Consider the following 13,828-nt stretch of genomic DNA (forward strand, 5'->3'; position numbering starts at 1 on the left):
AAAGCTTGAAGTCAGTAGAATTTTTATTTAGCAAGCATGATTTAAATGGATCAAAAGAGATGATAAACACACTTATAATAAACAATTTCTATTATAGATAAATGCTGCTCTTCTGAACTTTCTACTTATCAAAGAAAACTGAAGACAATTCTACTCTAATATTAATTAAAAAAAATTTGAGCAGCAAATCAGCATATTAGAATAATGAAGTAATTTTAAAATATATTTAAATAGAAAACAGTTATTTCAAAAAGTAAAAATATTTTAACATTTTACTGCTGTACTTTGGATCATATAAACACAGGCTTGGTAAGCAGGAGAGACTTCTTTATAAAAAAAAAAAAACATTAAAAATCTTACTGTTCAAAAACTTTTGACTGGTAGTGTTTGCTTTATATTTATCAAATGCATGGTCACTGAAGTGTATCACTATGTCAAATCCACTCAATTTACCTAACAATCTCCCACTGATGTCATGCCAAAACAACACATGGCATTATATCAAATCTGACACTTGCAACATTCAATAGAACACAATATAGGTTTTCAAATACACAAAATTAAATTTGTAGGACTCTCAGCACTTATATACAAGCACTAATAAATTATATCCCTTTCTCTCTCTCTATATATACACACACACACACACACACACACACACACACACACACACACAAAGCTCGTATATTTAAATAACTCAAATAAAGGGCAATGTAAGTCAAATGATGATTCGCTACAAGCAAAATATGCAGAGCACAGCGGAAAAATACTTATATATCTATGTCAGTTAATGTAGTTACTGGGATTCCTTTTCAAACAGGTTCATGTCATGTAACTGTGTTGATATTTTAAGGTCATCCTGCTGCAATAGCGCTTCGGTGGCTAGGCTAACCGGCTAGCATGCTTTTAAAATGCCACCCCGGAATAAGCGAAAGCTCACATACGCTTCATTAACATAATATAGTTATGAATACCATCGCGTGAAAGGCATTTCCAGACTCCCGTCAGTCTACTACATGATGTTTTGTACATGTTCCTCAAGCGAACGACCGGCTGCCGCTGAGTCCCCTTCACATGCTGCAGCGCGCCATCTTGTCGACCTCGCTTTCGGAAGCGAAGTGTTTCCTGTGACGTGTGTCCTGATGTAACACAGGAGAAGGCGTATGAAGCAAAGTACAGTGTGAGTATTTGTTTATAGGCATTTTGACAATTCTAGAAAATGGTGTGAACTCTTATTAATAATAGAAATAAATCAAATTAAATAAAAGATATAAACGAATGCTTTAAATATAATATAAATATGCGTTTAGCCTTGTAAACAACAACAATGTGAGAATTATTAGAAGTAAGTTATTTGCCAGCTGCTGTGACCAGTGTTGGGGGTAACGCATTACAAGTAACGCAAGTTACGTAATAATATTACTTTTTCCAAGTAACTAGTAAAGTAACGCATTACTTTTTAACTGACAAGAAAATATCTGAGTTACTTTTACAAATAAGTAACGCCAGTTACTCCCCCCCCCCCTCATTTATTGTCCCCATGTTGAGAGAAATTGTTCTAGAATAAATGTGAACATGCATTAATTCATCTCACTCACTAAAAAACAGATACAGTATTCCTCAAAATGAACAAAAACAGTCAAATTCAACACAAACCTGCAATAATTAAATGTGTTAAATAATACAAATATTCTATGTATTTAATCTCATTTTATTAACCAATTAACCAATTCATCCGTACTAATAAGCAAAAATTACTCAAGATAATCTAACATTTGTTTTCCTTTTTTTTATTGCTGAAGAGTTGACATTTTTTCTTCTGCGGTCTATTACAGACGTGAATTTACTTTTCTCTAAGCCTCAGGCTTTTGGTGTGAAAAGGCTTTTACATTTGCCAAAAATAGAACTTTTTATATTAAAAACAAACAAGCAAGCCCTGCCCAGATTTAAAAAGTAATGCAAAAGTAACGTAACGCATTACTTTCCATAGAAAGTAACTAAGTAATGTAATTAGTTACTTTTTTAGGGGGTAACTCAATATTGTAATGCATTACTTTTAAAAATAACACTGGCTGTGACCTTGTCTGATTTGATAGATTCTTATTCTAATCTTTATATATTTATATAAGGACCTGCAATAGTCTTTTATATTATTGCATGTCTCGTATGTGATTCATAATTTCCTAATACTGATACAGTAGTTTGCAACTCTCTTGCAACCCAGTATAAAAAGCCTGATTTAGCCTAATAAGCAACAGAGATACTAAATGTGTTGTCTATTGAAGATCTCCTCAGAAGATCAATTTCTATTTTATCAGTAAATAGGCTACACTCAGACGTTTCTTGATGATCTTGAACATCTTCCTCCAGTATTCAAGGCCTGATGGTTGAAAGCCGCCATCCAAAGCCATTTCCCTGATTCATCTCATTCATTACGGCCGCTTCCTGGCCAGCCCTCCCATCCTCTCCTAGCAGATTACATGATCTAATCTCACCCCCCTATCCAGATTCGGCTCTGATGAATGTCAGCAATGCCCAGCGGTATGTTCTAACAGCCACAGATCATAAACTCCATTCAGCTCCCACAGACAGGAGTTGTGCAACAAGATGGGATTGCAGCTCTGACCCTATGAACTTTTTTGAGAGTGGTTTGATTTGAGCTGGATGTTATTGTGTTGGTAGACCTGAAATCACACTATAAGAAAAGAATAAATAAGCCTGCAGCACTGTACAATAGTACAGTTCGTTTTTTCTGTACGTGTTTTTTTTTAGCATTGTAATCATATAATGTTTATTTTATGAGATTGAGATCTTGTGTATATGTGTACATGCATACATGCAATATTGCATGTAAACACATGCTAAGATCTCAATCTCTCATAAAATAAACATATGAATACAATGTTTAAAAGAAGTGCATATAGTATAGTATAGCATATATATATATACATACTTTTTTATTATATTTAATAATTATATATATATATATATATATATATATATATATATATATATATATATATATAAATGAAATAGAAAAGTTATATATATTTAATTATTTTTTTATATTTTTAGTTGAGATAATTAAATTAACTATATAACTATATAATATGATATATATAATGAAATATATTACATTATAAAGTATTTCAAAATTATTTATTAAAATTATTTATGTAAAGACATGCCAGTCCTGACTATTTTTTGACTATTTGACTGTTTTTATATACTTATATTTTAATTTTTAATTTTTTTTAATCAAAAATCATTTTAAAATGAACTATATATTGCATTGTATTTAATGTACTTTTCTTATTATTATAAATAAAATGATGACTAAAAAAAGGGGTCAAAAATATAAATATGAAATAAACATCTCTGTGCTAAACTTGTTTGACCTTTCCTGATGAAGTACAGAAAAGATTCAATGTCATTCAGTCGGGTTCATTGTTGTTTAGCTTCACGATTTGCAGCAATTCATGTAATCTGATTCCCCAAGAATAACATAATTTGTGTGCTTGTTGACAATGCATTGAATAGAAAACGAGGATGAGAAAATAAGATCAGGAAATTGTTTGTTTATTATAATAGATGTCCATAGTGCCAAATCTGATTGGACGCTTGCACATTATCAGCAAGAAATATTCATCATTTATAAGAAGAGACTGCAGAATTTAAGTAAAATCTAACAGTATTCGCTTTATACATTAAACTGGAGTTGACTGGGAATGGCCTTCACAAAGACAATATGGTAAACATGTGGTAGTGGCTCTCATTGTATCCTCAAATGTCATTTGTAACCAAGGATGCTAATCAAGAATGCTCACACTCTTTGTTCTTCTAGACTTCTTCTAAGTGCTGCCCTTAGCCTTCAGAATAGACATCCACAATGACTATTGTCATATAGAGGTGTGTGATAATTGAATTAGATGCTCCACATGGTAAAGACTATAGATGTAGAGAGGTCATAAAGCTAGACATGCCTCCACATCCTGCTCAGCACAAGGTTTTCAGCTTTGACCAACCTGAGAGGCAGATGGCCTGAGGGCTTCAGAACAATGCAGCCTGATTGGATGGATCTGCTTTACACACGGCGCTTTTCAGAGCACACAGACAGAGGTCTCATCCACTGTGGTGGTCTTTCATCATGTCAGAATGTAGCATCTTGAGATAGACTGTAAACATTCTTTTAGGACAAGAAGAGAGAAAAGAAGACGGATGAACAAAGAAGCTGTGACTGAAATATACTGAAGGGGTTCTGTCGGGGTCATACATTGAGGGAACAGATACATGATATGATGTAAAATAGTGCTTGAGATTTTATTTGTAAAGCGACTTTTGCGTATAAATGTGACCCTGCACCACAAAATCATCTTAAGTAGCACAGTTATATTCGTAGCAATAGCCAGCAATACATGTATGGCTGAAAATTATCGATTTTTCTTTTATGCCTTTTATATTTTATTCTATAATATTAGGATATTAAGTAAAGATTATGTTCCATGAAGATATTTTGTAAATTTCCTACCGTAAATATATCAAAACGTCATTTTTGATTAGTAATATGCATTGCTAAGAACTTCATTTGGACAACTTTAAAGGCAATTTTTATTGCACCCTCAGATTCCAGATTTTTAAATAGTTGTACTCAGCCAACTGTGTGTGTGTGTATACATATATATATATATATATATATATATATATATATATATATATATATAATCAATTAATCATGATTAATAGCATCTAAAATAAAAGTTTGTTTACATATATTTACAGCATGTCACAAAAGTCAGTACACCCCTCACATTTCAGCAACCATTTTAGTGTATCTTCTCAATGGACAATACTATAGAAATAAAACTTGGATATATTTTAGAGAAGTCAGCTTGTGTGCAGCTTGTATAGCAGTATAGATTTACTGTCCTCTGAAAATTACTCAACATACAGCCATTATTGTCAAAATATCTGGCAACAAAAGTGAGTATACACTAAGTGAACTTGTCCAAAGTGTCAATATATTGTGTTACCACCATTGGCACTGCACTGCCTTAAATATCCTGGCCATGGAATTGACCAGAGTTGCAAAGGTTGTTGCTGGGATCCCCTTCCATTCCTCATGGACCTGCTAGACACATGGTGCTTCTCCACTTTACGCTTGAGGATGCCCCACAGGTGCTTAATAGGGTTCAGGTCTGGAGACATACTTGGCCACCCCATCACCTTCACCTTTAGCTTTCTTATCATGATCATGTTGGAAAACTGTCGTTCAGCCTAGTTTCTGGAGGGAAAGCATCATGTTCTGCTTCAGAATGTACAGTACCTAATGGAACCCATGTTTTCCTCAATGAACTGCAGCTCCCCGGCACCAGCAGCACTCATGCAGCCCCAGACCATGATGCTACCACCACCATGCTTGACTGTAGGCAAGACACAATTTTCTTGGTACTCCTCTCCAGGGCATCACCACACATGCTGGACACCATCTGAGCCAAACAAGTTTATCTTATAGTCTCATCAGACCACAGGACATGGTTCCAGTAATTCATGCTCTTGGACAGGTTGTCTTCAGCAAACTGTTGGCGGGCTTTCTTGTGATCCAGCTTCAGATGAGGCTTTCTTCTGGGACGACGCCTATGCAAACCGACTTGCAGTGTGCGGCGTATGGTCTGAGCAACCTTTAAAGCAATGCTGGCAGCACTCCACCTGACGGATCAGGGTGTTACTGAACCTCTAATAGCCTTGGCCATCTTTGGGGAGAGCAACAATTCTAATTCTCATATCCTCAGAGAGGTCTTTGCCATGAGGTGCCATGTTAAACATCCAGTGGTCAGTATGAGAGAATTGTACTTAGCACCTTATTTTAACTGCTCTAATACAAGATACACAACTTTGTATGGCCCTGTCAAGCAGACAAAAACATAAACATGATGAATAGGACATCTGGCTTTGCATGGTTAAACAACATACTGCTATCACAGGGTGTACTCACTTTTGTTGCCAGCTATTTTAACAATAATGGCTGTATGTTGGGTTATTTTCAGAGGACAGTAAATCTATACTGCTATACAAGCTGCACATTGACTACACTAAAATATATCCAAGTTTTATTTTTATAGTATTGTCCCTTGAGAAGATATACTAAAATGGTTGCTGAAATGTGAGGGGTGTATATAATATTGGATGCAATCACAAATAATCGATTTGACACACACACACACACACACACACACACACACACACACACACACACACACACACACACACACAATCGATTAATCATTAATTGCATCCCAATTAATCGATCTGACACACAGACACACACAAACAATCTTGTAATCACACAATATTTATATATTGTGTGTATGTGTTTCTTTTTTTATTTATATTACTTTTAGTTCTAAGTTTGTATTTATTTTTGTTTCCGTTATAGTTGTAGCATTTTTCCAGTTACATGCCAGTTCAAGTTTCTTAAGTTTAAGTTTTTTTAACCTAGTATTTAGATTTTATTTCAGCTTTATTTTAATTAACAAAATAGATTTGTAATAGTTTCAGTTGTACTGTAGTTAACAATAACAGTCCTGCATAAGCCATTATAACATGGGCTTTACTTTACATACGTAGAAAAGTTAGTTACAAATTTAGTATGTCAAGATGTGTCACATCAGGTTTTACCTTAATGATAACGCATTGATGCCAGACTTGATATGTTTTAAAGCATTATATTTGAACACAACTTAAATGATTCATTTTGACCTCCATCAACTCAAAAATGCTTATATGGGTTTGGAAGATTTGTGAACAATTACTGTAATTAGAAATTAGGTAGACCCTTCCTGGGTTACGTAAAATGTTCAATTATGTAGTTTAAACTAAAGTCACTTATTTGTTAATCTGCACAGGCTTTGGTATTTTTTGGAGCAACTGAATGGTGACATGCTGAAACAATTGTGAGTAACCACGGGCCCCAGGTAGTGTAATCCAAGCCCTAAAGGGCCATTAGAGGACCCTTAAAATAGTGGGAACCCATAACTTCTTTGCGCAAACTTGTCTGCACCCATTTTTAACCAGTCAAAGACATTTTTTATGATTGTTTACTTGTTGGGAACAGGAGGCCGGGTAAAGCAGATGCAATGAAAAACACCCCAACTGCTCCCATAAACTGCTCATCCAATAAGCAGCGGGTGCCATGACCTGTCATCACTCTTGCTCACCCATTCATGATTTACACACTGTGTCCCTGTGGGTTTAAAAACTCGCACTAATCCTTCAGGGATGGCCGTTTGAACCGCCGTGGAAGCTGCCCAAAGAGAGGGAGGATAAAACCGAAATCCAAGACAGACAGCCGCACAAAACTGCGAGCAGAAACAGATGCAGGGAAGCTCCTGTGTTTATAATTGATTTTCAAGGGCAGCGTCTTGTTGTCAGAGTTTGTCTAACAAGCTTTCGCCTGGCGCCCTGGTGCTCGTCAACCACGGGGCGTCAGATGCGCTGACCCCTCCTTTCTTCACTCGGGATGGCACCATCCAGAAATACCAGGATCAGCCTGTGGAATGAGATTATTTTCAGAGATAGTCTTGAAGTCTCATCTATAGATAAAAAAGGGATTGTTAGAGGAATACTTCACCCAGAAACAAAATTTGTCATCATTGTGTCATCCTCTCACCTTCAAGTCAATCCAAATTTGGATGGATTTTTTTAAAATTAATTTATTTTGTGCAAAACACAAAAAAAGTATTTGAGAATTATTTTTTGGACCATTTTTGAAGTCCAATGGATCCCAAAACTTTTAAGTTTTTTTTTTTATTTTTATTTTTTTATAAAGAAGTCTGTTATATTGTTGCAATTTCAAACTGTTATCTATTTTATTTACCTTTCTTTAGTAATAAATGTAATTTAATGGCTGAATTAAATGGCTGGTAAGTAAAAGTATTCATTTCTTTAAAAAGAAAATGTGTGAAATTGACTTTATTGGTATAGATATTGAAGCCTTCACTCAAATAAAATATTGTTCATATTTAAAGCCTTTTTAAATAGTTTCTTTGAAGAATATTTTTATTTAATTTGAGTGTTAGAGAGTTAGAAGAATAGTTCATCTAAAAATAAAATTTGTCATCATTTTGTCATCCTCTCACCTTTAAGTCAATCCAAATTTGGACTGTTTTTTTTTTTTTTTGTGCAAAACAATTCTTTGTGCAAAACACAAAAAAAGTATTTGTGAATTCCTTTTTTGGTCAATTTTTGAAGTCCAATGGATCCATAATGCAGGAAAATTGTGAAATATTATTACAATTTAAAACTGTTATCTACTTTATTTTTTTATAAATCTTATTTAATGGCAAAGCTGAATTTGCCATTAAATTCAGCAGCCATTACTCCAGTCTTCAGTGCCACATTATCTAAGTGTTAGAGGAATAGTTCATCCAAAAATAAAATTTGTCATTACTTTATCATTTTATTATTATTTTTTTTTTTTTTGCGCAAAACACAAAAAAGTATTTGTGTATTAGCTTTTTGGTTTCTTGAGGTCCAGTGGATCCCAACACTTTTTTTTTTTTTTTAAGAAGTCACTTGCACTCACCAAGGCTACAATTACTTCATCAAAAAATGCAAGAAAATTGTGAAATATTATTACAATTTAAAACTGTTATCTAATTTATAGAGGAATAGTTCATCCAAAAATAAAATTTGTCATCATTTTTTCATCTTCTCACCTTCAAGTCAATCCAAATTTGTATGAATATTTAAAATTAAATAATTAATTTTATTTCATTTTGTTTATTTATTTTTTTGTGCAAAACACAAAAAAAGTAGTCGTGAATTCGTTTTTTTGACCCATTCTTGAGTTCCAATGGATTTTCTTTTCTTTCTACAATTACTTTATCAAAAATGCAATCAAATCAAAATATTGCTCACATCTAAAGTTTTTTTTTTATATGTTCTTTGAAGAATATTTCAACTTTATTTGAGAGTGATGAATATTCCAGACAAATTTTGAGAGAAAACACTTACATATTATGGAGCCACAGGTATTCCCAGCCTCTGCGTCTTTGTCCTACATGTTTACGTCCGAGCTCATGCTTTCTTTGTGAGACTCGAGGGCTAAGCCAGTAATTGGCCATGGATCATCAATCTTCCAAAGCTTCCCAAAAGCTTTTCACCCAAACTTGCGAGAAGACGAATGAAAGTGAGTCGCCAGCAAGCAGGCCCTGGGTGGAGCGATCGTGCAAGTCTGCGGTCTTTGAGAAACCACAATGTTGGGTCCTACTGAAGAGTCCATCTGGTTTATGTCACATAACCCGTTCTTTGTGTCAAATGTATATGAGACACTTCATGTCCCTTTGAGGATGCATGGCAGGCAGACAGACAGGCAGGCACATTGTTTGCACAGGGCTGGGTGGAACGCAGACCTGTCGCGATCATCAAAAGAGTTCCTCCCTGCTTATATTACACAAATGTCTTTAGTATGGTTTTTGTGCTGTGCATGAAATTGAAAATGTCTTGAGAATTTCCACGTGAAGAAAAATTACTTCAATCCAGGCCGCATTTACAGTTTCCACTTATTGTTTCTGGCTGATTTATTGACTGAGTTAGAGTGTTAGGCAGCGTTGTCTTTCATTTCGCATTTTTCTTGCTTAATGGATTTGGGGCTCTTGTTGTTGGTAGATGAAAAAATGGAAATTCATTTGTCAGAAGCCATATTTACAAAGCTATCAAGCCATTTAGTCCACTGTGAGGTCAGTCGAACCCTAGCATTTGTTTTCAGACTGTATTGGGTTTGGCTGAACTCTGGACATCCACGGTTTGGCCTCCTCAGAACGCACAGGAAGACTCACAAATTTGTCAAAATGACAAAGATGGAGGCGAACGGCTCCTAGAGCAAGTGTGGTTTCTGGGGTCACGACAATGTCTCTGCGTTTCTCGTCGATGGAGATGCGGTATGGGTTTCCCATCAGTCTGCGTATGTGATTTATCGACTTGGGCTCGTCCAAGTTAGCCTGTGTGTGTCCATAAGCGAAGCTCGGGGACGGAGACCCAAATGTAAGTCTAGGGATTCAACCACTCTCAGGCCAGGACTTAAAGACGAAAAGGGGTGAAAAACAAACTGTGTCCATTTCTCCTCGGCGTCCGAAAGTAATCAGTGGTGTCATTGCACCCGTAAATCTCCTGTCCGGCAGTGGCTGGAGTCCCAGACGGGAACACATCCCTCTACGTCGTAAATCACGAAGCATCCTTGCAGAATCGGACTTCAGCTGTATATTTCTCAAAGTGAGGGGCGGGTGGACTGGAGAACTGAGGCCTTCGGAGTCAATTTGCAAAGTGGGCCGCATCTATATTCCTGTGCGGAGATAAAAGTACATTTCTCACTCGTACTCCTTCAGTATCGCTCTCGTTCTCCCTCCCTTTTGGAGCAGAGCTGCCTTTCAAAGCACTGCTTCAGAATGCTGTGAAATTTGATTTAAAATAATCCTGTTTATGTTACAGCAAAGCTGCTTCCTCCTGTGCCTCGTCCGGGGAAATGACCTGTTGTTGAGCCTAGGACACATACAGCAACAGACATGTGAATGAAAACTGTAAAATATCATACAAGTAGGCAAGAAAAAAAAGTCAAAGCATTCAAACACAACTCCAAACCTCTCTGACATGTATTACTGTTTTAAAAACATAAAGCAATTTTCGAATTTCCTTTCAATAAAAACAGACAAGAAACAAATTCTTATCTCAGCCTGGCTGATGGAGACATCTGTTTTCATCTTCGTAACTGTAGATCTTCCACAGTCAGGCATCTGAAGTACTTTATATTGATTTGGGATGTGAAATTCAACTCGATTGTGTACTTGTGCAGCCTTTTTCGCTTAAGAATTTCAATATCAAAAAACAAGCAGATGTTTTAGGTCTGCGTGCCAGATTGAAACCAGCGCGAGTCGTGTGGTGAATAATTTCAGCTTTCCAAAGTCACTAACATGACATCTTTGGTCTGAAATTACAATGGCGCCCAAACTTCTACTATGAAGGGCCAAAAACTATATAAAATATGTCAAATTAAATTCACTTACTGGATGATTTTGAGATCCATCTTTTCACCCAGAGGACAACTGAGGGACTCATATGAAACTATCACAGAAGCTATAAACGCTCAGTGATGCTTCAGAAGAAAACACAATGCATTAAGAGCGGGGGGTGAAAACTTTTGGAATTTGAAGATCAGAGTAAATTTAACTTATTTTGTCTTTTGGTAAACATGTAAGTACCTTTTGTAGCTTCTGAAAGGCAGTACTAAATTTAAAAAAAAATATATTTAGGCAAAATAAGAAAAATACACGTTTTCATTCTTTTCAAAAGTTTTCACCCCCAGCTCTTAATGCATTGTGTTTCCTTCTGAAGCATCACTGAGCGTTTGAACCTTCTGTAAAAGTTGCATATGAGTCCTTCAGTTGTCCTCAGTGTGAAAAGATGGATCTCAAACTCATACATACCAAGCCTTCCGAAGTCGTATAATGAATAGATTAAAATCAACTACACAAAATCTGTCCTTTTGTGTTCCACAGAAGAAAAAAAGTCATAGAGGTTTGGAATGGCATGTTAAATAATGGCAGAATTGTCATTTTTGTGTAAATTATTTTACTAAAAAATTTGCTCATTGCAGGTGTGTTAGTGTCACATTGGGATGATTCCTCTACTGTCCCTGGTGTTTGTAAGATCCTTCAGGCAGTTTGGCTGCTGGACACAATGGACAGGAGGGCCCCAGCAGGACTGTTAATCATCGCGCACACCGAACGAGAACACTGAACGAACGTACTAATGAGACACCAAGGTCACTGTCTGTCGTGTGCGAGGACTGATTCCCAGCAGCTGTGATACATTAAAGACGTGGTGTCTTACACTGATGGTTTGCAGGCATATTAAATAGACCTTTCTGGCTAACATCGCTTATTATGGCCTGCATGTTTAACGGTAACCTTTTATAATGACACTAGCTTGAAATAACATGATTTAACCACGTTCAATCTAGGATAACAGTCCTCCCAAGAGGATTTCATAGTTGAAGGCTTGAAAAAATAGTTTTATTGATCACTTTTTCAGATTCTTTGCTTAGGAGTATGGATAGTGTTGCTTTAGGACCAACAAACGATGTTCATCCAGGAACATTTTCTATGTAGATAATTCAGGCCAATCAGAACATATGTGACCCTGGACCACAAAACCAGTCTTAAGGGTCAATTTTTTGAGAATTATACGTAAAAAAATTTACCTTTTGAGAAACTTGTCTTTAAAATTGTCCAAATTAAGTTCTTAGCAATGCATGTTACTAATCAAAAATTAAGTTTTGATATATTTACGGTAGAAAATTTACAAAATATCTTGATTTTTGGCATAAAATAAAAATCTATCATTTTTACCTATACAATGTATTGTTGGCTATTGCTACAAATATACAGTCCTACTTATGACTGGTTTTATATATATATATATATATATATATATATATATATATATATATATATATATATATATATATATTTTTTTTTTTTTTTTTTTTTTTTTTTTTTTTTAATTAAAAGAGAAGGAGATTTTAGACCAATAAGATTTTACTAGGGGTGGGGCTACACAGAATAAAGATGCTGAAATTTAAACCAAGTAGCCTAGTCACTGCAGTCAAGACCAGATTGGATAAAAACTTGCATGAAAAATTTTTTTAACGCTGGTTAATCTTGTCTAGACTGGTTAAGGGAAAATGTACCCATGTTTTATTCACCCTTAAGCTATCCTTAAGCTATCCCTATCTTCTTTCAAACGAATACAATCAGAGTTATATTAAAAATGTTCTGCCTCTTCCAAACTTCCAAATGCATTTATTTGCTTCAGAAGGCCTTTATAAACCCCTCGGAGCACTTTTATGATGGATGGATGCACTTTATTGAACTTCAAAATCTCAACAGCCATTCACTGCCATTATAAAACTTGGAAAAGCCAGGACATCTTTATAATAGCACTCCGATTGCATTCGTCTAAGAAGAAAGTCATATACACCTAGAATGGCTTGAGAGTGAGTAAATCATAGGAAAATTTTCATTTTTGGGTGAACTGTCCTACATGTAGCTTATAAATCCTGAAATGCCTAAATGATCATCACAGACAAGGTTCTACCTGAATCAAGAGAAAAACAATTCCCATTTATCAAGAAACCCACCAGCGTTGGTGGTCTAGGTTATTTACTGCCCTCGATTTCGTTAGACCTGTGCTCATTTTTCCAGCCTCCTTCCACAACCCCCTTCCTGTCTCAAATGTGCCAAAATGACAGAGTGTAATAAAGGAGCACGGTGGCACAGAAAGCACCAATCCCATCAGTGCATGACTTTAATTACCAGACCAACGGTTCGGCATAATGGGGAAAGGTGGATATGCAAAAGACTTTAATAATTCATCCAACTTTTTCTCATTTAAACTTCTCCGCATTCTTCTCTCCCTCGTTTTGTTCTTCAGCTCATTTCTCTGAAGCATGCCCAATAATTTCCTTTTAACAAAAAACATTTGCATAAGCGAAATTATCTGCACACAGCGTGTCACACAGAAAGAATGAGCTGAGCACAGGAGCACAGGTGGCTGAAATCAGACTTTATGGCTCACTGTTGCCTTCTCACTCTCCCTTTCCGTTTCTCCCATGTGCTAACTATCTCTCTGTTCAACTATAATGGATATCAGTGTGGCAGCATGGTTACTCCCTGGTGTTCATGACTAGAGGACAAAAGCTGGTGTTGCTACAGTCTCTTTGAAGAATGAAAAATGCTGCCGACCAGATTTCATCTATCTAGAAAAGACTCTGGAG

At 35.8% G+C, this 13,828-nt stretch overlaps 1 protein-coding gene across 1 annotated transcript in view; it reads right to left on the reverse strand.

The window, feature by feature from the left end:
- The window catches only part of cox10 (cytochrome c oxidase assembly factor heme A:farnesyltransferase COX10), a 57,323-nt gene extending 56,223 nt beyond the window's left edge, over positions 1-1,100 (reverse strand). The window contains exon 1 of the mRNA XM_073828471.1: positions 975-1,100. Coding sequence (XP_073684572.1) covers positions 975-1,032 — 58 coding nt within the window. The 5' untranslated portion in view covers positions 1,033-1,100. The remainder of the gene's footprint in view (positions 1-974) is intronic.
- Between the last annotated feature and the right edge of the window lie 12,728 nt (positions 1,101-13,828).

This window comes from Garra rufa, chromosome 22 (genome assembly GCF_049309525.1).
Source record: "Garra rufa chromosome 22, GarRuf1.0, whole genome shotgun sequence".
In the NCBI taxonomy this organism is placed as follows: Eukaryota; Metazoa; Chordata; class Actinopteri; order Cypriniformes; family Cyprinidae; genus Garra; species Garra rufa.